The sequence below is a fragment of the Apodemus sylvaticus genome, chromosome 12, assembly GCF_947179515.1.
Source record: "Apodemus sylvaticus chromosome 12, mApoSyl1.1, whole genome shotgun sequence".
Taxonomy (NCBI): Eukaryota; Metazoa; Chordata; class Mammalia; order Rodentia; family Muridae; genus Apodemus; species Apodemus sylvaticus.
The window spans coordinates 78546769-78566341 of record NC_067483.1 but is presented as its reverse complement, the minus strand read 5'-3'; the positions used below and the strand labels follow the sequence as shown (position 1 = coordinate 78566341).

The following is a 19573-nucleotide window of genomic DNA, read 5'->3' as shown; positions in this document are numbered from 1 at the left end:
TCCCCTTCCCCTCAGTTCCTCCTGCTCCCACCCTCTCAGTATCTATAAAACTGCAGTTTATAAAACTCAAATGAAGATTGGGGGTCTCAAGTTCCAGGGAGGAAGGTGAGGGTTAGGGTGGGGCCTGAGGGGGGTCTGAGGGGCAGTTTGCTGCATCCATACATACGTCTGAGTGGCAGGTGGCGGGGTGTTAAATATGGCAGCTATGCACAACCCTTCCCAAGCATGAAAGTCCGCTTATTCTGTGGGTTAGGTGGGTCCCTGAAAGGGCTGAGGCTTAGAGGCCAGATCTTCCAGCTCCCCGAATTGGCCCTTCCGGGAGCTGCCTGGTCTGTAGTACAGGAAGGGGAAGGGGCCGAAGTGTGGGGGAAGGCGTGGCAGGAAGGAGGGAACTGTGGTCAGGGAACTGTTCGTGGGCACAGCTGCGCAGTTGTGTCCTAGCCCGCAATCACCAGCTCTCGGCCTTGGCCCCCAGCGCAGCGCGCAGCCCCCGCCCACGATGGTCCCGGCCGTGATCTTGCTCTTGCTCCTTTTGGTGGAGCAAGCAGGTAAGTGGAAGGCTCGGGTGGGCGTGGGCTGGGCTCGCGTGGGAATCTAGGGCAGGAATTGGGGATGGCAGGAGAAAGCTGGCCCTGGGCAAGTGGGCCAGGGCTGAGGCAGATTCCAAACTTTGGGTTCGGACCACTATTGGGTTCCCACCCGGGTACTACCATCATTTCTTTCCTTATTGTCCCTTTCTTACCTTCCATACTGACTTTAGACCCTTAATGAAGGGTGAGTTTGTCAGGGGGACGGACGGTACAGCACGGAGAACAGCTTTAGGAAAGTTTCATAATCAGCAATATCCTGGGATGCTCTGTTGGGAGCGGATATCTAGCTAGTTATACCCCAAACCCCTCTGTATAGGCTAGGGCCTGCCTGAACTGATAACGGGAGCCACGGGGCACCGGGTCCTATAGTCTCAATCATCAGCTGAGAAGAAAAAGCTAAAGCAGCAAAATGCATCAGCTCTGAGGTTCTAGTCTGCCAGTGAACTCCTCTCAGCATCGCTTACGGTGTGGTCTGTCTATCCTGGGAGAATATCGGTGTGTGTTGGGGGTGGGGGGGACTCCTGTAGCCCAAGTTAGCCTTGAAACTCCCTACTTAGCTAAGGGTGGCCTTGGTCTCTTGATCCTCCTGTCTTCTCTTTCCAAATGCTGGGTTCATAGCTCTGGACCACCACACCCAGCAAGGAGTTTGGAGAAGCACTGTTGATTGACAGCTTGATTTTCAGAGGTGGGGTTAACTGGGGGAGAATTGACGGGAAAGGAGGGGCACACAGGAGAGCACAGACTTTGGGAGCAGGAAACCTAGATTCGAGTTCCAAGTCTGTTGCTTCACTCTGGCTCTGAGTGTTTTCTTAGCTTTTCTGAGCGCCTGGGTTTCATCATCCATAAAATGGTGAAGTTGATGTATCTCCCACAGGGTAGTTTTGAGATTTTTGCAATATCATCTGTGCGAGTGTTGTAGAGCAAAAAGAATTTTACCAATCTTGATTAAGTTGACTTGTGTGAAAGTGGGCAGGGCTACACCGTTTTGTTAACTGGCAGTGTGAAGTGCCCGATCTTAGAGACTTATGCATCAGCTGAGGAATGCAAAAAAAAAAAAAAAAGTTAAGGTCCCAGCAGCAGCAGGAGAACATTTTCACTCTTTGCTCCTGATAAGGCTGGAGCAGCCTCTGGAGCCCAGATCCTGTGCGAGCATTTGAAGCACGGTCTCAGAGCCCGGGCTGGTATCCTCAGGCTTCCTGCCTTAGCCTCGTGTAGTTGTAGGAGGCTACCATGTTCAGTTCCTGTGCCTTTTGATTTGGGCTTTTCTTGATTTTTTTGGGGGGTGCTTTTTATTTTGTTTTGTTTTCTGTTCCCCCCACCCCCCGAGACAGGGTTTCTCTGTGTAGTCTTGGCTGTCACGGAACTTGCTCTGTTGACCAGGCTGCCTTCTAACGCCTAGATCCACCTGCCTGCCTCCTGAGGGCTGGGATCAAAGTCGGGTGGCACCACCACCACCAGCTGTTTTTTGTTTTTGGTTTTTGTTTCTTTTTGGACAGGATTTCACTCTCTCCTAGGCTGGTCTTGGAACTCAACTCTAGCTCAGGCGGACCTCAAACTCATGGCAGGCAGTTCCTCGGCCTCCCAAGTGTTGGGATCGTCCAGCCCGTCACTTTCAGCTCCAACGTCCCCTCTTGGAAGCCTAGCATGATTAACAGGCAGATTAGCAGGAGGGGGAATCCATATTTTCGATTTAGTTTGTGGTCCTTTGAGCCTTTGAGCCGTGGTCACCATCCATCTTCACGCGCAAAGCCAATGGCATCTGTAGAGCTTCGAGGAGCAGTCCCTTTTTGGTCTGTTTTTTGGTACCGTTGCGTCTGGTGAGGCAGTGGGGCTGAGAAGATGACCAATAGTAGAGTAATTGTCTTCCCTCCCTTCCCCGGCTCACATCCTTCCTGTCCAGCCCTCTAGCCACAGGTCACAGGACTTAGCAGAGACAGACTCTTGTGGTTTCTCTGCTGAAATTTGCCTCTATTTCTCTCTCCCCTCCCCCTCTGGGCTGAGGTTTTTGTTTCTTTCTCTCAGCCCAGTAAACTCCAATGGGTTCTTGAGGTAGACCAAGTGCTCAGTGATGCCGGCGGAACCACAATGCTGAAAAGAGAGCTGTCGGTGGCTAGAGAAGGAAATCTATAGTAAACCCAAGTCGTCCCAGCGGGCAGCAGATCCCTTCCTGCTTCCTGGGCCATTCCTGTCATGGCCTGAGGGGAATGGGGGGGGGAACAATAGTCTGGAGAGGGAGTTAGTTTCTTCCCTTAGAAGGACCCCCCTCAGGCCCTGTCCTACCCTCTGACCCCTTTCCCTTCCCTGAGGGCTGGCCCTTCCCTCCCCTCTGCCCGGGGGTCCCATGGTCACCCTGTATCCCCTCAGCTGCCCTGGGAGAACCACAGCTCTGCTATATCCTGGACGCTATCCTGTTTTTGTATGGGATTGTCCTTACCCTGCTCTACTGTCGACTTAAGGTAAGGTGGGGTGGGTGGGGCTGGGTAGGATAGCCATAGAGCCAGACCCAGAAGTGGGGGTGGGGACAGCAAGAAGGGGAACCAGAGGGGTTCCCCATGGTTTGGAGGGAAAGGAGATGGGCCTCCAACTTCTCTGTTGCTGATCACCTTTCCCTTACTCCAGATCCAGGTCCGAAAGGCAGCCATAGCCAGCCGTGAGGTATGGAGTCTCTCTCCCACATCTGCATGTCAATGTTTCTTTTCAGGTTCTCAACCTTTCTGGGGCATTAGCCTGAGGTCTGGTGCCTCTGGGAAGGCGTGGTCTTAGGTGTTTAATGTGTATCCTGCCCCCTTGCCTCAGGAAGGGTAACAACCCGCCATCTAGCTGAGCTACAAATAAAATATCCAGACAGGAAATAATCAAGTAGAGGTGTGTGGGTCTCCCTGTCTCGTGGGCGTTGGCCAATTTGGTCCATGCAGGCAAAGGGAGCAGAGACGTTGTTGGAAGCCCTGTGAGTACATTTGATGAATGACCACACTGAGATCCTCTGTCGGTAGGCAGATTGACTTTATTTAGGGTTATTCAAGGCTTATAAAGTTTTGGGGGACTGAGGGCAGGATGGTATACCTCATTAGCATGGGGAAGTATTTCAGGAATCTCAGGTTCTGACTGAACAGGTCTTGTCAGGAGAAAGGAAATTAGTCCTAAAATCTAATTGAGGCTACATGACATTCCTCAGGTAGATGCATAAGTGTGGGCTTAGAATTCCCCAGACCAGGTCAGAAAAGGAAAAACCCTGCTAACAGAGAGTCCTCCATATTGCACTGAGCCCAGAGGCTATATCCCATGTGGTGGGCTTCGACCTTAATTAGCAGTTTTCCTACTGAGGTGACAATGAATATGCTGGGAAGTTGCATGTTGCTCTGAAGTGTGTTTGTGGTCATACCGGGAAATGAGCGATCATGAGAGTGCACCTAGCTTAAGGCAGCTGGTCTTGGACTTGGCCCAGATACTCCCTGGGTGGGAAGGAAAATGGCGGCGGGGCGGGGGGGGGGGGGAGACCCTGGAGAAGGTGGGTCTCTAACCCCTTGCTCCTTCCATCTCTGCAGAAATCAGATGCTGTCTACACGGTGAGTGAACCTCATTTTATTCCTACCTTAGGGGTAAGACAGAGAGGCTGGGGCTGGGAGTGAGCTTGACGCGAATGGAGTGTGAGATGGAAGGGGCCGTAGGATGTAGGATGCGCACGCAGTCCTGATCGTCCTCTGACTCTCCTCCAGGGCCTCAACACCCAGAACCAGGAGATGTACGAGACTTTGAAGCATGAGAAAGCACCGCAGTAGCTTCGGGACTCGTGTGCTTGCTCGAATCTTTCTACACTTGCAATTCTCTCCTAGCTCGCCTGGTTGGCACTGCCATGCTATCTCCACACTCTCAAAGCTGGCTGACCTTGTTCCTGTAATGATGTTAGGCTCTAAATCAACGTACACTGGCAGGTCCCCATCTCCGTTAAAGACTTACTGACATTTCTTTTCTTCCATCTTCCTTTGCTTCGTTCCTCTCTCCTTCCCTGATCCCCAACTCTCACTAAACAATGGAAAGAGATAACCTCCCAATAAAACTGCCAGAGATCTGACTCAATTCATTTTGTCACTTGTCACAAACTGGTAGAGCTTGGGTTGAGCGCTCGGCTGGGTGGTGATGATAGAGTTTTGAGTAAGGCAAACTCAGCTCCTGAGACTATGAATGCTGACTGTGTCTGGATGAGAGGTGAGACCGTGGGTCCCTCGGTGGTCTGAGATGGAGCTGGAGCAGAGAGCGTTCACACACTCCTAACTCTGTGTTGGCAGTAGAGATGTATTTGGAGATATTAGTGTTGGGTTCCATAGCTGCCTGCAGCTATTACGAAGTGAGTTTCTGGAACAGAAGCTGAGGGATAAATAGGGAAGAGGGGCGAAAAGAAGTATGGCTAAGACAATATTCACTGATCAAAGCCGGAAACTTTAATGACGCCAGACCTTTTAACAGTTTGGGCAAACCCTTCCCCCCCAGACTCCAGGTTGAGTACCGGTGGAAATTGTCTAGTTTCTCTTGGAGGTCCTCATCTTGACTACTCCGGCAGCTGGGTAGGTCACCTGCTTAATTCAGGAATTCCTAGACCTGGAGGAACAATTAACTTAGCAGGATCCTGGCTATCTGGGAGATGTTAACCTTGACCTTAGTCAAGTACACTCTTAGCACTCCACCCAAGGATAAATATTCTGCTTTAACCTACTTCCCTATTATGTCCTAATGGCAGATTCCTGCCCGAAGCCAGGGATTCTCCTTGACCAAAGTCAAACTCTGACCATGTGCATGACTGCCCCATTAGAACCTGAGAAATTCCTTCTGTACCCAATGTGGCTTTTTGTGTCTGAAAAAAAAAAATGAATCATGATGGGTTTGTGGGGAAGCCTGTATGTCTAACCCAGAATAGTCACCAATCTAGATAGTATCAATCCAGGATGTGCATGCTTGAGTTAGCAGAGTTGAGAATCTAAACATTTAGAAGGAATGTGATGGCAAGGATCATGACAATATCCTAGTGGGAGATTATATGAGAACTTTCAGGGGATTTGGGAGCAAGAAGGGCCTTAGGGAGAACCTAATAGAGAGGTATCTAGGGGGCTTTAAAGTGGAGGCTGGGACTGCAGCACTTCTCCTATCCCCCTCCCTTTCTTTCTTGATAGGGTCTCCTTATACAGCCTAGACTGGTTTTAAGCTCCTAAGCTCAAGTGATCCTCCTGTCTCAGCTTCCTGAGTGCTGAGACCATAGGCATATACCACTGTGCATAGGCACATGAGAGATTTTAAATTTTATTTATTCATTACCGGGGATGGGAAGAGAAGCCACCACAGCCCGTGTATGTTCAGTAGGTGCCACCAAGGGCACCAGCGATCACATTCAGAGCTCCGGTTGGTACTACAAGCATTTTTACCCAGTTGAGGCCCCTTTCCAGCCCCTCATCAAGATGATTTTCCCTCCTAATTTTTATTGCATTTATTTAGTGCATGAGTCTTCCAGAACTTCCAGGAAGTCTGCTGTCTCTCTTCGCCATATGGGTCCCCAGGGATTGAATTTAGGTTGTCAGGCAAGCAAGCACTGTTTGTTTGTTCTAGACAAGGTTTCTCTGTGTAGCCCTGGCTGTCTTGGAACTCACTCTGTAGACCAGGCTGGCCTTGAATTCACAAAAATCCACCTACCTCTGCCTCCCAAGTGCTGGGATTAAAGGCACACGCCACCAGACAAGGCTAAATTACGGGTTTTGAATCAAGAAACTAGAGCACTTTGGGAGAAAAGGATTAGGCAAACAACAAATCTTTATTGTGAGATGGAGGAAAGTGTGCCCCAGGTTTTAAAAGACAGGGTCTTGAGCCACACTGCTGGGCTCTTTAAAAATGAAACAAAACCGACAACAACAACAACAACAAACTCAACATCTTTTTTTTTTTTTTTTTTTTTTTTTTTAAAGATTTATTTATTATTATATGTAAGTACACTGTAGCTGTCTTCAGACACACCAGAAGAGGGCGTCAGATCTTTATGGATGGTTGTGAGCCACCATGTGGTTGCTGGGATTTGAACTCAGGACCTTCAGAAGAGCAGTCAGTGCTCTTAACCTCTGAGCCATCTCTCCAGCCCTCAACATCTTTCTATAGAAAGGTGAAGATGAGATTCTGAGGGTTACCCTTGTTTCCTGTGACCTCCGGTGAAGGGATTTTGTGTGAGAGCCTTTCATTCCTTTCTTGGGTCCGTGTCCTTCAGTGACGCTAAAAGAGTCCTTCACACAGGACGCACAGGACTTGTTTGGAGACAAGCCACAAGCACCTGCTGTCCCGTCCATGTCGTGTTTCTACAATCCTTTCTCCATGTCGTGTTTCTACAATCCTTTCTCCACCCACCACACCAAAACTCGTCTCCTTCTCCTTTTTGAAACATATTTCTTATTCCTTCCTCCTTCTCCTCCCCCACCCTGCTACTTGTCCCAGTCACCCAAAGACACAAGAGGCACGAAGTTTAATTCCTTCCTCATTTATTGGAGAAAACAGGCAAAACGGGAGAGGGGCTCTAGCAGTGGCCAGCGGGGCAGCTGGGGTAGGAAGACTGGTCCTGACACATCTCACTTAGCTGCAGAAGCTGTTTTCTCGAAGTTCATTAAACCGCTTAAGAAGTTCATCAGACTACTTCCAGCTGTCTTGACAAGGGGTGTCAGCTGCTCGTGAGTCTTCTCAAAGTAAGCCCTGGGGAAGGAAGGACCAGAGGTTAATTCGAAGGGCCCTACTCACTGACAGGGTCTTTGTTGGTGATGAAGGTCAGAACAGACTGCCTAGGGTCCCCAAATAATATACCCTGATGTACCCTGGTATAGCAAAGCCTGCTGGAGGCGGAGCGGATAGGCTGTCCATGCAGCAGAGGATCAGACTGGAGTCCAAGGTCCACTTCCTGCTGCCCCCATCTAGGCTGAGGGAGGGATTTTTCTCCCCAAGTTAAGCCTGAGCTTCCCTAACTCAGGTGGGACCCCTGAGTTCAGATACCCATGAGAACTGTCTCCCTCCCTGAAGCAGTCCCGTAGCCCTTTGAGCTCTCTCCCAGAGACTTACTTGGCCTGGCTCGGAATCTCCGAGGTCTTGGCCTTCTCCATCAAATCCTTGCCATAGTCAGTCATGCTCTGAAAATACTGAGCGAACAGGCTCTGCACGTCCGGTTCCTCTGCCTGTCTCCGAACCATCGCTCCTGCACAAACACAGGTCACAGTCTTGGCATTTGGACTGCCAGCAGTGGATCCCAGTGGGTCTCCCCTCATACCCCAGTCTTCAGCCCCTTTCCCAAATTGATGTCCTGCTAGATATTTTTTGGTTGTTGTTGGTTTTTGGTTTGGTTCGGTTTTTTTGGACTTTAGCAAGAGAATGATCTTCCTCTTGAGTCTACTGGTTGATGATGTACTAGGCTGTAGACGCACATGAGGCTGGGCAACCAAGCCTCTCAGCGCCTTCCTTCCTTTGGTACCCCCACCCCCCGACCCCACCCCACCCCACCCCCGCCGGATCAAAAACTCACCTTCCAGGCTACAGAGGGTGACAAGCAGTGTGACCATTGCAAGCAGCTTCATGATAGCAGAATGCAGCCTGGGGACACTGCAGCTGGTGAGAAAGAACACTGCCGTCAAAGGGCTTCAGCCACCCGGATTCCGTCAAAGGGATCCCGTCACCCGGATGCTCGGATGCTCGGATGCTCGCTCTAACCTAGCCCACCCAGATGCTCGATCTATCCTAGGCCCCTCTTTCCCTTTCCACAATTCAAGGCCCCTCCTCTTTGCAGTGTGCCCACAGCTCTTGCTCCCTTATCATACCGGGTCTGTGTCGCAGTCCTTCTTGTCTACTCCCGTCTACTCCGGGCTTGACTGGAGGTAGGGGCTATATACACCTCTCCTCCCCCACCCCCACCCCGTCAGGTGATACAGAGAATGGCAAGTCCAGAAGGGCAGAGATCACGATGGTGTAAACAAGCCTTAGAAAAGGACAAGCAAAAGGGACTCTCGGTGTCACAGCGAGCGGGCGAGCGAGCAACAGGGGTACAAACTTTAGAGAAGGCCAATGTCTGTTTATGACTTATTCTTTTAGCATCAGGAGTTGATGGTTCACATGTATCAATCAGGTAATCAGGATTCTAAGTTATTGTTCTGGAAAGCTCTAACACGGAGCCCTTAGACCTTGTCATCTCTACCTCGTTACGGACAAATTTCATTTCCCCAACCCTTCACCCCTTCACAGCCATTTGGCAGAGAGGAATTTGGGAACAGAAGGAGAAAGGAGCGGGGCATAGCAGCACAAGCCTTTAATCCCAGCTCTGGGGAGGCAGAGGCAGATTGATCTTTGTGAATTTGAGGGTAGCCTGATCTATCAAGTGAGTTCCAGGGCTGCCTGGAGAGACTCTGCCTTTTTTTTTTCCCCCCAAATATAGAATAGAGTTTATTTAGGGCATGGGGAGGGGAGTTAAGAGGGAGAGAGAAGGAGAGAGTAGAGAATAGAGGCCGGCCATGACCACATGGAGGGGGGAGGGGAAGGGAAGAGCCCAAGAGGGCAAGAGGGAAGCTAAGAGAGTGAGAGAGGCAAGAGCGACCTTGTTTTTCACAAAGAAAGGAAGAAAGAAAGAAGAACAGAAAGAAAGAAAAAAGAAGGAAAATGAATTGAAATAGGAGGTGGGAGGGAAAGGGGATTTTGGGAACATAAGTGAGAACTGCCTCTGTCCCTTTTGAGTTAATGTGTAATGAGACAGGAAGGGAACATGAATAACACACACACAAACACACACACACCTTACAGACATACAAAGGCACAGAGAAAATGCATTGGAATTATTGCATTTGATAGATTTCATGAATGAAATTCCTTTAAAATAATCATGAAATACAGCTCCATTTATGGGTTCTCATCAATGTGTACTCCCTGCCCCCAAAAAACAAATTCAGAAAAATAGCCTCTGCCCTTCTGCTCCCAACCTCAGTAGTTAAGAGGTCAAAGGTGCCCGGTCATTTGATCCCCTTATCAGTCAGGTCCTGGCCCCTGGCCCTGTTCTAATTGTATGGAAGGACAGAGGAACATTCATTCCCTAGGCCCAGAGCTCTCCGGTGGAATCAGCTCAGTAGATACTGAAAATATTCCTATTGTACCCTTTTGTCCCCAAGCTTACCCTGTGTGCACTGAAACATTAGAGAGCCATGGGGGTGAGGGAGGGTGCAATGGAAGACCAAGAACTCTTTATTTTATTTTATTTTTTTAGTTTTTTGAATTTGTTTTTTTCGAGACAGGGTTTCTCTGTATAGCCCTGGCTGTCCTGGAACTCACTCTGTAGACGAGGATGGCCTCGAACTCAGAAATCCGCCTGCCTCTACCTCCCAGAGTGCTGGGATTACAGTCATGAGCCACCACCGCCAGGGTATTTATTTTATTTTATTTTATTTTATTTTATTTTATTTTATTTTATTTATGTGTTTTTGCTTCCATGTGTATCTGTGTAAGAGTGTCAGAATCTCTGGAACTGGAATTACAGTTATAAACTGCCATGTGGGTGCTGGGATTTGAACCAGCGTCTTTTGTAGTGCAGCCAACTCTCTCCTCTCTCTCTCTCTCTCTCTCTCTCTCTCTCTCTCTCACACACACACACACACACACAGTCTCTCTCTTTATAATGCCATGTGGGTGCTGGGATTTGAACCAGGGTCTTTTGTAGAACAGCCATCTCTCTCTCTCTCTCTCTCTCTCTCTCTCTCTCACACACACACACACAGAGTCTCTCTCTTTATGCTCTATTTGCATGTATGCAAACGACAGAAGAGTACATCAGATTCCATTAGAGATGGTTGTGAGCCACTATGTGATTGCTGGGAATTGAACTTAGGACTTTTGGTTTGGGGAAGCATCTGAGTCTTACCAGCCCCGCCAGAGCTCTTACCCACTTAGCCATCTCTCCAATCCCAAAGACCAAGAAATCGTGCACATTTCCAGTTGTCCTTTTGTGGACTTATCTCTAGTGTCACATTACAGCTTGCCCCTGTCCGCTGGGGAAGAGCGTAACTTCAGGCTGTGGTTGTATTCTTAGATTTTATTTGTCTTTTCTGCAAGTAAATATTAAATAGGGAGGGTAGCTGCTTCAGAAACTAGGTCTGCCCACAACTTTCTCCTCTCCCTCAAACTCTCACAGTCATTTCTATTCTAACAAGAAGGCAAGGCCTGTGAATTCCAGAGGGAGGAGGTTGGGGGCTAGGGTTCTGTTTTCTAGGGGGAGAGCTGTGTTTGTGAGTAGCAGTTCCTTGGAGGTGTATAGTGGAGAGTTGTGGGGCTTCTCCAGCGGCTTTTAGGAAGGTGGAGGATAAAGTGAACCACGTCTTCACAATCCTTGAGTGTTTCTTCATAAAATATGCCTTCAAAATATAGTTTCACTTTTGTCACGTTCCGGTTTAAGGAACTCCAGTGGTCTACTAGGCAAAATGCTCCCTCTAGTGTCTTGAACGCTCACAAGTTTATCTCGACCTTGAGGAGGCTGGGCGATCTTAGAAGGGGGCCTTCCACTAATGTCTTAAGGGCCACCCACAAACTCCCACTCGCCACTGCACTCGGACTGAAGCGCTGGGGCTGTCAGACCTGCCACTCTTCTGTTTTCTCCTCTCCTATTGGTCAATAGTAAATTGAGGCACCTTTTTCATCATTGAGTGGGTTGGGTTTTGGGGCGCTTCCTTTGCCCATTTCCAAGATGGCGCCTACGGCCATGCTAGGAATGCAGGGTGAAGCTGCAGTTCTGCCATTACTCAAGATGGCTGCCCCCATCAAGATGACCGGGGTGTGCCTAGGGGAAAGAGGCTGCAGGATGGTCTGAGACGGTAAGGGCTAGTGTTCCATTGCGGGCAGACCCCTGGGACGTGGGAATGAGGAACAGAGAAACTAGGAAGTCAGCTGAAGCCTGTGGTCGTAGTTAAGACTAGATAATGGGAGAGCAGACGAGGGTGACAGGTGGGGGTGAGGGATCAACGATGGGGCGGGAGTGTGCCCGGGATTCAACTTTCGCATCGGTGCTCTCTTCCCCTACTGTTCCTTATTGCAGGTCTAGCACTGAACCATATGGAAGTTTCTGAAACTGGGGAGCCCGATGATGGGGGGTGGAGCCCGTGCGGGATAAAGGGAGCAATAGATTTTGTCCCCAGGCTAACCCTAACCCCTCCCTGTCCTCTGGACTAAAATGGGGAACACCCTGGGCCTGGCACCGATGGGGACTTTACCCCGCCGGAGCCACCGTCGAGAGGAACCGCTGCCCAACCCCGGGAGCTTCGATGAGCTGCACCGGTTGTGCAAAGGTGAGCCCGCAGCGTTTGGGTGTCTCAGGATGAAGGGTCATAGAGAAGGGGAGGATCTTGAATGCCGATGTCCAGATGTGACCAGAAAGGGAAGATCACAGCTGGAGCATCCAACAGTCAAGAAGGATCAGATGCTCAAAGTAGAACATTTTGTTGCAGGATTTGAAAGGAGGTCATTTCCTCCAGTGCTTCATGTGTGACCGAAAGGGGAGTCTGTCTCCGAGGTCAGGGGTCCTTATCTGTCCTTGTTCCTTCCCTTCAATCCCTTTCAGATGTATTCCCCGCACAGATGGAAGGTGTGAAGCTGGTTGTCAACAAGGTTCTGAGCAGCCATTTCCAGGTGCTCCCACTTGTCTGGCCCCCTCCTCCCTCCTCCTCCCTGCTTGTCTCTGGATCCTCCTCATCTTCACACCTATTAGTCCAGTCTTGGCCAGGCTATGCAGGACAAATGTGGGAAGATGTGGGGGTCCCATTTTGCCCTCTTTGCCTTTAAGCAACAAGATGTGGGACTTGTTGCTTAAAATCTGGTGACCCTCTGCATAGTTGGAATAGTTGAGGTTTTAAAAAGTCCTCCTCTGGATGGACAAAAAGATCAAGGGTGGGGTACAGGATTGAAGGGAAATAGAATGCTATGCTCTCTGTTGTCTCCTCTTTCCTCAGGTAGCTCATACCGTGCACATGAGTGCCCTGGGCTTGCCAGGGTACCATCTTCATACCGCCTATGCAGGGGACTGGCAGCTTAGCCCCACGGAGGTGAGGGCTCCCCCACACTCGCGTCAACTGTGTAAAACCCGCATGGACATAGATCTTGAGAATGAGGAAATGTGTGTGTTCAGCATCTATGTTCTCAGTGCCTCTTCTGAACAGGAGCTATTCCTGTGCAAAGATGCCAGAGTTTGTCTTTGGCGTCCACCAGGGGGCACTGTAAGATGTAGCTGAAATCCCTTCGTGTTTATGTTCTGCCAACTAGAGCGAGCTACCCGTCTCAGCCTCTCTGTCTCCGCTCCTTCACAGGTGTTCCCCACTGTGGTGGGGGATATGGACAGCAGTGGCAGTCTCAACGCTCAGGTCTTGCTTCTGTTGGCAGAACGGCTGCGAGCTAAGGCTGTCTTCCAGGTGACCCACAGTTCCTGCCCCCGCCCACCGAGGCACCTCTCTTTCTCCTCCATGGGTATCCTGCCTTGGGGGATCCGGGGGAGGAGGAGCAGAGGCAATACTGAATATAAAAAGAGAGAAGTGTGTTTTATGTCTTACTCTCCCCACCCAGACACAGCAGGCCAAGTTCCTCACGTGGCAATTTGATGGCGAGTATCGGGGAGATGACTACACAGCCACTCTGACCCTGGGAAATCCGGATCTGATTGGGGAATCAGGTGGGGAACTGGGACAGAGTTCTTGCCTGTCCATTTGCGGGGAAAAAAAAAAGGCAATTGTGTTGTTTCATGCGCAGTGCAATGCAGTTTGGGGATTAGAAAAGGGACTTTTTTGGCTAAGCTGGGGTGGGAATGACCGGATGGTGAGAAAGTAAACCTGACTCTTGTCTCCTCTCGCCCGGACAGTGATCATGGTTGCTCACTTCCTGCAGAGCATCACCCATCGGCTTGTGCTGGGAGGAGAGCTAGTTTATCACCGGCGGCCAGGAGAAGAGGGGGCCATCTTGACTCTAGCTGGGAAGTACTCAGGTACTGGACCGAGTGGGTGGTGGTGAGGAGGAACAATTGGGGCTTTTCTGGGGTTCCTTGCCTGTATCTATGACAGTAACTGTCTTTTCCCTCTGTTCTCCCGCACCCTGCAGCTGTCCACTGGGTAGCTACATTGAATGTTGGGTCAGGTGGGGCCCATGCAAGTTATTACCACAAAGCAAATGAACAGGTAAGACCTCTGGGCTCATCCTCTAGCCTGGTAAGCCTGGGCAGTCAGAATCTTCTGCCGTCTTCCTATCCTCATCCGGTCAACATTTTCACACCCATGTTCCAGCTTGCTTATACCCTGTCAGAGAACTCCTGTGGGATTCATGGTGAGAGAGAGAGAGATCCTCCCCTTATTCTTGTCCCTACTTCTCAGGTTCAGGTTGGAGTAGAGTTTGAGGCAAATACAAGGCTACAAGATACGACCTTCTCTTTTGGTTACCACCTGACTCTGCCCCAGGCCGATATGGTGTTTAGAGGTGAGGGTTTTGTGACATTTAGAAATGGTGAAGGATTTGGGGATATGCAGGGAGGGAGGCTCTACCTTATGTCTGCTGACTCTACACCAAGTCTGGTTAATAAACGGGGTCAATATACTTTTCCCTGGCAGGCTTGGTGGATAGTAACTGGTGTGTAGGTGCAGTGCTGGAGAAGAAGATGCGTCCCCTGCCTGTCACCCTTGCCCTGGGAGCCTTCCTCAATCACTGGCGAAACAGATTCCATTGTGGCTTCAGCATCACCGTGGGCTGAGGTTGTCCTGGGAGCAGCCTCCGCAGCAGCTGGAACCTTTGAGTGTGATGCCCTAGGGCCAGAGACTGACGAGGTCCCTCTCCAGAGCCTGCCTTGCCGGATGACTCCAAGGTCCCATGGGCAGAGATGGGGGCAGGATGATGTCCTCCTCGGAACTGGAACTGCCATGGATCATTTGTCCAGTTAGGCAGCGGTTGAGGTTCCCAATACTGCCATCAGCCCCACTGTAATCTCCCGCAAGCTCTATGGCTCTGGAGTCAGGGAGCGGGACTAAGGGATATCTCTGGCTTCCCTCATCCCACTTTTTTCCTTATTTTTGTTTGATTAAGATATTACTACTCCTTCTTCAAAGCAGAGAATTCTGCATGAAAATAGGGAGCAGAAAAAAAGCCCCCTCTCCCATTTCTCCTGGTTTCCCCATTCCTCAGCCTTCCGTTCCTTCCCTTGGGAAGGTAGGATTAAAGAGCTAAATCTTTGGCCACAGAAAGACCAAAGAATGGGCCCACCCATTCCCAGAAGGAACTTCATTCACCTCTGATTCCTGAGGCTCCCGTCTTTCCCATCCTCTGTGTTTCCAGAGACCAACTTTGGCCCTGTGGCCACCCAACTCTCTTCTTTCTGTCCCCACCCACTCCATGCCCCACTGACGACCGCACGAAGACACAGTTACTGTTCAGTGTTCCATTGCCTTTACCAAGCTCCTTTTTGCTGGTTCCCATTTTGGGTACCAGCACTTTACTCTTTCCAGTTCAGTGTATCCCAGGGGGTCTGGGGAAGGTCACAAGCCTGGACCTCAGCTGCAAATCTCCCCAAGCAGTGGCGTCATAGCAGACAGTCCCTGGATGCGGTGAAGTTCATAGGCGTATGCGTTGTTTATACTCCGGAGCTCAGCCAACAGGCCCATCAGCTTTGCATATAGAAACCTTTGGAGGAAGTAGCAGGGTTACCAGGGAAATAAGGCAGCTGGGAGTCCTGTCCTGAGGTTCCCATCCCTTGAACCGCTCCTCAGAGAGGCTAAGTCTGAACGTTAGAAAATCATGCTCTGGATGGCACATCTATATTTTGAAAAATCTCAGAAATCCCCAAGAAGGGCCTCTATCAACACTGTTTTCCTTCTTTGTGCCTAGTTTTTCCTGAACCCAGGGCTTTGAGGTCAAGTGTAAAGGAAGTACTTGGCCAAAACTTCAACTGTATAGAATCTGAAGGTGGAGCCTTCTAGATCGAGTTCTAGAAGGTGGTTGTGTTAGTCTGTGGTATAACGCGTCCCCCTCTTAGCAAATGGATTCATTAGGGAATGAGCAACGTGAAGGCGGCATAGACTTCTGAGCCTGCGTCGTTCAACTAGGGACAGGCGTCGTGAAGGATCCTAATTTCAATGGGACCTAAAATGTCAAGGAATTGACCCAAAGGAGAGGAACCGGCCAGAAAAAGAACAAGGCTTTGAAATTTTGGCTTTGGTTTGGAAAAGTCCGAGAGCTGAGGTGAGGGAATGCCACCAATCTCAGGAATGCTGTCACACAGGCCATGAGCTGCTACTTTGCATCTCTACTGACTGCAAACGACAACAAAAGCCAACAACTTGGAAAAGTGACACAAGATGGCAGTCCAAGCAATCTGGATACTATGTGTGATGGGGGTGGCCTGAGGGAAGGTCTAGATTCCTAAGTACCTGGTTTCCCAAAGGAAACAGCAGTAAAATACATTCATCCGGAGCTCGATGTTTCTCAGATCCCTTCCTTCCCCTAGCACAGCCTCCGCAGCCTCCTACGTACCGACTCGGGAGCCTTGACTGTTGTTCCGTAATGTGGTTGTTTAGAATCAGCGCCATCTCCTCTTGGAGCTGATCGATCTCTTCTCTTTGGGTGACCCCGGGCCTGTCTGAGATAGGAGGCTGGTAAGGGCCAGGCGGCAGGGGGCACGGATGGGGAGCCTCACATCATACAGGGGCTGGGGATAGTATAGACCCACCCCGTCTTAGGCTTGAAAGCTAGAAGGTCAGGGATGGATTAAAGCAGCTGGGAGTTTGGGTGGAGGTGGCGGGGCCCGAGTTCCTCCGCTTTGGGATTGTTCTCACCAGGGGAGAAGAGGGCCATGGCAGCCAGGAGTGCATACTCAGGCTCCTGGAGCTGCAGTCCTTTCAGTGTTTTGTGGAAGTGGATGATCAACTCCAAAAACTCGTCCTGGAACCCTACTGTGAGAGACAGTAGGCTGAGGAGCCTCCTGGCCACCACTCCTCACCTCGCACCACCGAGATACATACCCTGCACCGTTCTACCATCTCACCATGGACTGCGTCTTCCATCTTGTAGCACAGAGGCCCACAGAAAAAATTCTCTGTTTGAAGACAGAACGTAGTGTTGAGTGAGATATGCAATATTTCCACAGCCGCTCCCTTGAGCAGGGAGATCTGGTCCTCCATGGTTAGGGACCTGTGTGGGGAGAAAATAAGGGCACTTTAGACTTAAGTCTGTCCATCCCAAAGGTCCAGGTGGCACACTTAACACTGAAAATGTAAGACCCTAGCGCTCAGGAAGGCTAAAGGATATGCGACTTTAACCCGAGATTGGTATGATGTACGAAGCATTGGCTTCCTGAAAGGCCATGTGCTACTCACCGGAAAATGGGCAGATCCTTGGTGAACTTGATAATCTGCTGTATCATGAAAGTATTGATATCTGCAAAGTGTGCGAGCAGAGGCAACACGGGGGCCAGAGGCTGGAAAGACCGGTGATGGATGAACAGGTAAGCCGGAGGCTGTGGAGTTCAGAGCATTAGTGAGAGGCCCCAGCCTTGGCTGCCCTTTAGACCCCACGAGTCTTATCTGAGAAGGGTTTTTTGCCCAGGAACCCACCCACTCTGGGATTCTGGAGACTTTTAGCAGGGCGTGACACCATAGCCTTCTTCCTCGGGCCACCTCCTTAGGTACCCCGGCCAAATCCCAGTAAGTCCTCACCTTCAACTGCACAAAGTAGTCAAACATAGGCCCCACATGGCGAGTGTGGGCCCCCAGGAGGGTCTGGACCAGCTCTTTCTGCTGTTGGCTCAGTTGCAGAGACGCTTTCTGTGCCCGCCGCTGTGCCTGTCTGGCTCGCCGCAATGCCAGGGCTTCTGCTGACAGTATCACTGTGTCAGGCAAGAGAGATGACAAAGCTGTTGAGACCAGCAGAGACCATTTCTCTACCAACCCTCGACTTGGGGCTCCTCAATCTCCCCATATAAGGAGGCATGAAGGAAGGAAGGGTTTCTGAGGCTTCCTTGGACTTCACTGAATTAGTGTCTCCAGGTGGCAGGGACACACTGCACACTTCTGTTGATCTCATATTCATCTGTGATACACTTCAGCAGAAGACAGTGTACCTTGGGAAAGAAGGGAAGGGCGGAGAGTACGGTGGGAAGGGAATAGACTGTCCGGCTCCTTGGAAACATTGAAGAAGGGTCTTATTATTGGAAACATCACTTCGTATCTGCAGAAATTGTAATTTCAAAGGTTCTGAGGCTAGATGTCAGTGGATCTAGCAACACTAAGTCAGAGCTCACGTTCTTCAGAAGCAGACTGCAGGAACACTTCCACAGCCGCGCAATGCGTGATATAGGCCGGCCAGGACATTTGGCTTCTACCGTCTCCTTCCCACTGCTCTATGTTGAAAAGCAGTATGAGAGGGAAAGTAAGAGTTTGAGAGGCAGACAGGCTTGATTCCGAAGTGTGATTCTGTTCCCTAGCTGACTGACTCGGACAACTTAAGTTGTGGGAGACCGGCCTCATTATCTGTTGGAAGCATAGCCCAGAGAAAGCAGCAATAAACAGCTAAGAAGTACCTATGAGGTGACAGGTAGTATGTACTTAAGAGATAGAAGAGGAAAAGCAGGCCGTATGAAGAGGGGGAAGAGCATTTCAGGCAAGGGAATGGCAAATGGGAAAGCCTTGGGGGAGAGTTTGCGTGCTAACCATGATCAAGGATAGCGCTGAGTCAGTGTGGCTGGGATGTATCGAAGGGGGGTTAAGAGGCAAAGTCTGAAAGGGGATATGCATGCCAGCGTGTGCCTTAAAAGAGACTCGCATGGGGAGAGCCTGGAGGATGCTTTTAACTCAGAGTTAAAAACACTCGTTGATCTTGCAGAGAACCTGGGTTAAATTCTTAGCACCTGTATGACAACTCATAGCCAACTTTAGTAACTCCAGTTCTAGGCGATCCAATACTCTTTTCTAGCTTTTGTGGGCACCAGGGACACACATGGTACTTAGACATAAATGCAGGCAAACATACACATTAAAAATAAGTCCTTTATAAAACAGGAGATTAGAAGTTTTGAAAACAGGCAGAATCTGATTAGTTTCCAAAAGCTTACTCTCCCTGCTATGTGGATGTGAACAAAAGCAGAGAAATGCAGTCAGTGGATTCCTGGGATGGTAGGGGCCAACTCACTGTCTTTCCTCATGCCAACACTTAGACACTTCTGCAACCTGCAGGCTGGACAGTGGCGTCTCTGGGCCTTGCTGACCTCACACCTTCCAGCAAACGGGCAGATGGGACCAATGGTTTTGCTGACTGTTCGTCTGTGAGATAGAGACAGACACTGCATGGCTTTAGATGGCAGAGAACATGCAGGTGGGTATAAGAAGACACCCCTCCCCAACCCCTGAAAGGACACAGCCTAAAAGATGGACTGATTTAAGAACAGGCTAATCTGAGCTGTGCCCAAAGGTCTTCAGGGGGTGGTTGGAGCTATAGCATTTCCATGAGAACACAAGGGCACTCAGGACCCCTTGTGTAGTCCAGACTTGGTACTTTGCAGGTAGTGTGTGCTGAACAAGTGTTCTTGACTACTATGCTTGGTCTCTAGGACAAACGGTTAACCTGTTTTGTTAATCATGTCACCGGTTTCAGACTGTGTTGTGGTCAGCAAGACCGAGGGTGCTAGACAGGGCAGTTCAGCTTAGCCGCCAGAGTATTATAACTTGGAGATGTGCCAGTGTTTAAAGGTGGACAGATAGGAATGCCGGGGTTGTTGCTGTCGGGGAGAGAAAGCATTTACCTGAAGAAGCCCTTGCAGCCCTCACAAGTCAGGGCATGGAAGTGGTAGCCTGTGGCTCGGTCTCCACACACCATACAGTTTCTCGGTCCATATTCTTCGTCACTGACCATGGTTTCTAGTGTCAGCGTAGTTCTCATGGTCTCCTGAATGTGGGAGGGGTTAAGAGTCAGCTCTGGGCCATAGGACT

General features: G+C 50.1%; 4 protein-coding genes across 6 annotated transcripts; 2 read left to right on the top strand and 2 right to left on the bottom strand.

Moving 5' to 3' along the window:
* The first annotated feature begins 387 nt into the window (after positions 1–387).
* On the top strand, positions 388–4667 carry Fcer1g (Fc epsilon receptor Ig). The gene is made up of 5 exons (XM_052199854.1): positions 388–548; positions 2955–3046; positions 3210–3245; positions 4136–4156; positions 4307–4667. Exons 1-5 carry the CDS (start codon positions 500–502, stop codon positions 4367–4369), a joined length of 261 nt encoding a protein of 86 aa, XP_052055814.1. The 5' UTR covers positions 388–499; the 3' UTR covers positions 4370–4667.
* A 2415-nt stretch (positions 4668–7082) lies between these two features.
* Positions 7083–9100, bottom strand: Apoa2 (apolipoprotein A2). The gene is made up of 4 exons (XM_052199853.1): positions 8417–9100; positions 8125–8207; positions 7668–7800; positions 7083–7307 (listed from the first exon to the last, which is right to left on the bottom strand). The coding sequence occupies exons 2-4, from the start codon at positions 8174–8176 to the stop codon at positions 7187–7189; spliced, it is 306 nt and encodes a 101-aa protein (XP_052055813.1). The 5' UTR covers positions 8177–8207; positions 8417–9100; the 3' UTR covers positions 7083–7186.
* Tomm40l (translocase of outer mitochondrial membrane 40 like) lies at positions 7206–16064 on the top strand. Of its 3 annotated transcripts, XM_052199851.1 has the most exons (11): positions 7233–7300; positions 8386–8473; positions 11665–11914; positions 12187–12254; positions 12575–12667; positions 12929–13030; positions 13182–13287; positions 13474–13596; positions 13710–13786; positions 13979–14081; positions 14213–16064. In XM_052199851.1, exons 3-11 carry the CDS (start codon positions 11800–11802, stop codon positions 14350–14352), a joined length of 927 nt encoding a protein of 308 aa, XP_052055811.1. In that variant the 5' UTR covers positions 7233–7300; positions 8386–8473; positions 11665–11799; the 3' UTR covers positions 14353–16064. The 3 variants fall into 3 exon arrangements, with proteins under 3 accessions (XP_052055810.1, XP_052055811.1, XP_052055809.1); XM_052199850.1 differs by lacking the exon at positions 8386–8473 and having other exon boundaries at positions 7206–7300; XM_052199849.1 differs by lacking the exons at positions 7233–7300; positions 8386–8473 and adding an exon at positions 10033–11443.
* Nr1i3 (nuclear receptor subfamily 1 group I member 3) lies at positions 15146–19523 on the bottom strand. The gene is made up of 9 exons (XM_052199856.1): positions 19387–19523; positions 18777–18907; positions 17306–17475; positions 16967–17106; positions 16636–16781; positions 16427–16582; positions 16366–16367; positions 16125–16243; positions 15146–15275 (listed from the first exon to the last, which is right to left on the bottom strand). The coding sequence occupies exons 1-9, from the start codon at positions 19521–19523 to the stop codon at positions 15146–15148; spliced, it is 1131 nt and encodes a 376-aa protein (XP_052055816.1).
* Between the last annotated feature and the right edge of the window lie 50 nt (positions 19524–19573).

What these genes read in the sequence shown, in the direction of transcription:
- Fcer1g (XM_052199854.1), top strand. Translation starts at nt 500, where the DNA reads ATGGTCCCGGCCGTGATCTTGCTCTTGCTCCTTTTGGTGGAGCAAGCA. An exon ending in CCTTTTGGTGGAGCAAGCAG is followed by an intron (nt 549 to 2,954) that starts GTAAGTGGAAGG and finishes GTATCCCCTCAG; the next exon opens with CTGCCCTGGGAGAACCACAG. An exon ending in AATCAGATGCTGTCTACACG is followed by an intron (nt 4,157 to 4,306) that starts GTGAGTGAACCT and finishes ACTCTCCTCCAG; the next exon opens with GGCCTCAACACCCAGAACCA.
- Apoa2 (XM_052199853.1), bottom strand. Translation starts at nt 8,176, where the DNA reads ATGAAGCTGCTTGCAATGGTCACACTGCTTGTCACCCTCTGTAGCCTG. An exon ending in CACCCTCTGTAGCCTGGAAG is followed by an intron (nt 7,801 to 8,124) that starts GTGAGTTTTTGA and finishes GTGTTTGTGCAG; the next exon opens with GAGCGATGGTTCGGAGACAG. An exon ending in GAGATTCCGAGCCAGGCCAA is followed by an intron (nt 7,308 to 7,667) that starts GTAAGTCTCTGG and finishes TTCCTTCCCCAG; the next exon opens with GGCTTACTTTGAGAAGACTC.
- Tomm40l (XM_052199850.1), top strand. Translation starts at nt 11,800, where the DNA reads ATGGGGAACACCCTGGGCCTGGCACCGATGGGGACTTTACCCCGCCGG. An exon ending in TTCTGAGCAGCCATTTCCAG is followed by an intron (nt 12,255 to 12,574) that starts GTGCTCCCACTT and finishes CTCTTTCCTCAG; the next exon opens with GTAGCTCATACCGTGCACAT. An exon ending in ACCACAAAGCAAATGAACAG is followed by an intron (nt 13,787 to 13,978) that starts GTAAGACCTCTG and finishes CCTACTTCTCAG; the next exon opens with GTTCAGGTTGGAGTAGAGTT.
- Nr1i3 (XM_052199856.1), bottom strand. Translation starts at nt 19,523, where the DNA reads ATGAGAACTACGCTGACACTAGAAACCATGGTCAGTGACGAAGAATAT. An exon ending in TGTTGGCATGAGGAAAGACA is followed by an intron (nt 17,476 to 18,776) that starts GTGAGTTGGCCC and finishes TGCCTGACACAG; the next exon opens with TGATACTGTCAGCAGAAGCC. An exon ending in CAGTCAAGGCTCCCGAGTCG is followed by an intron (nt 15,276 to 16,124) that starts GTACGTAGGAGG and finishes CTTCCTCCAAAG; the next exon opens with GTTTCTATATGCAAAGCTGA.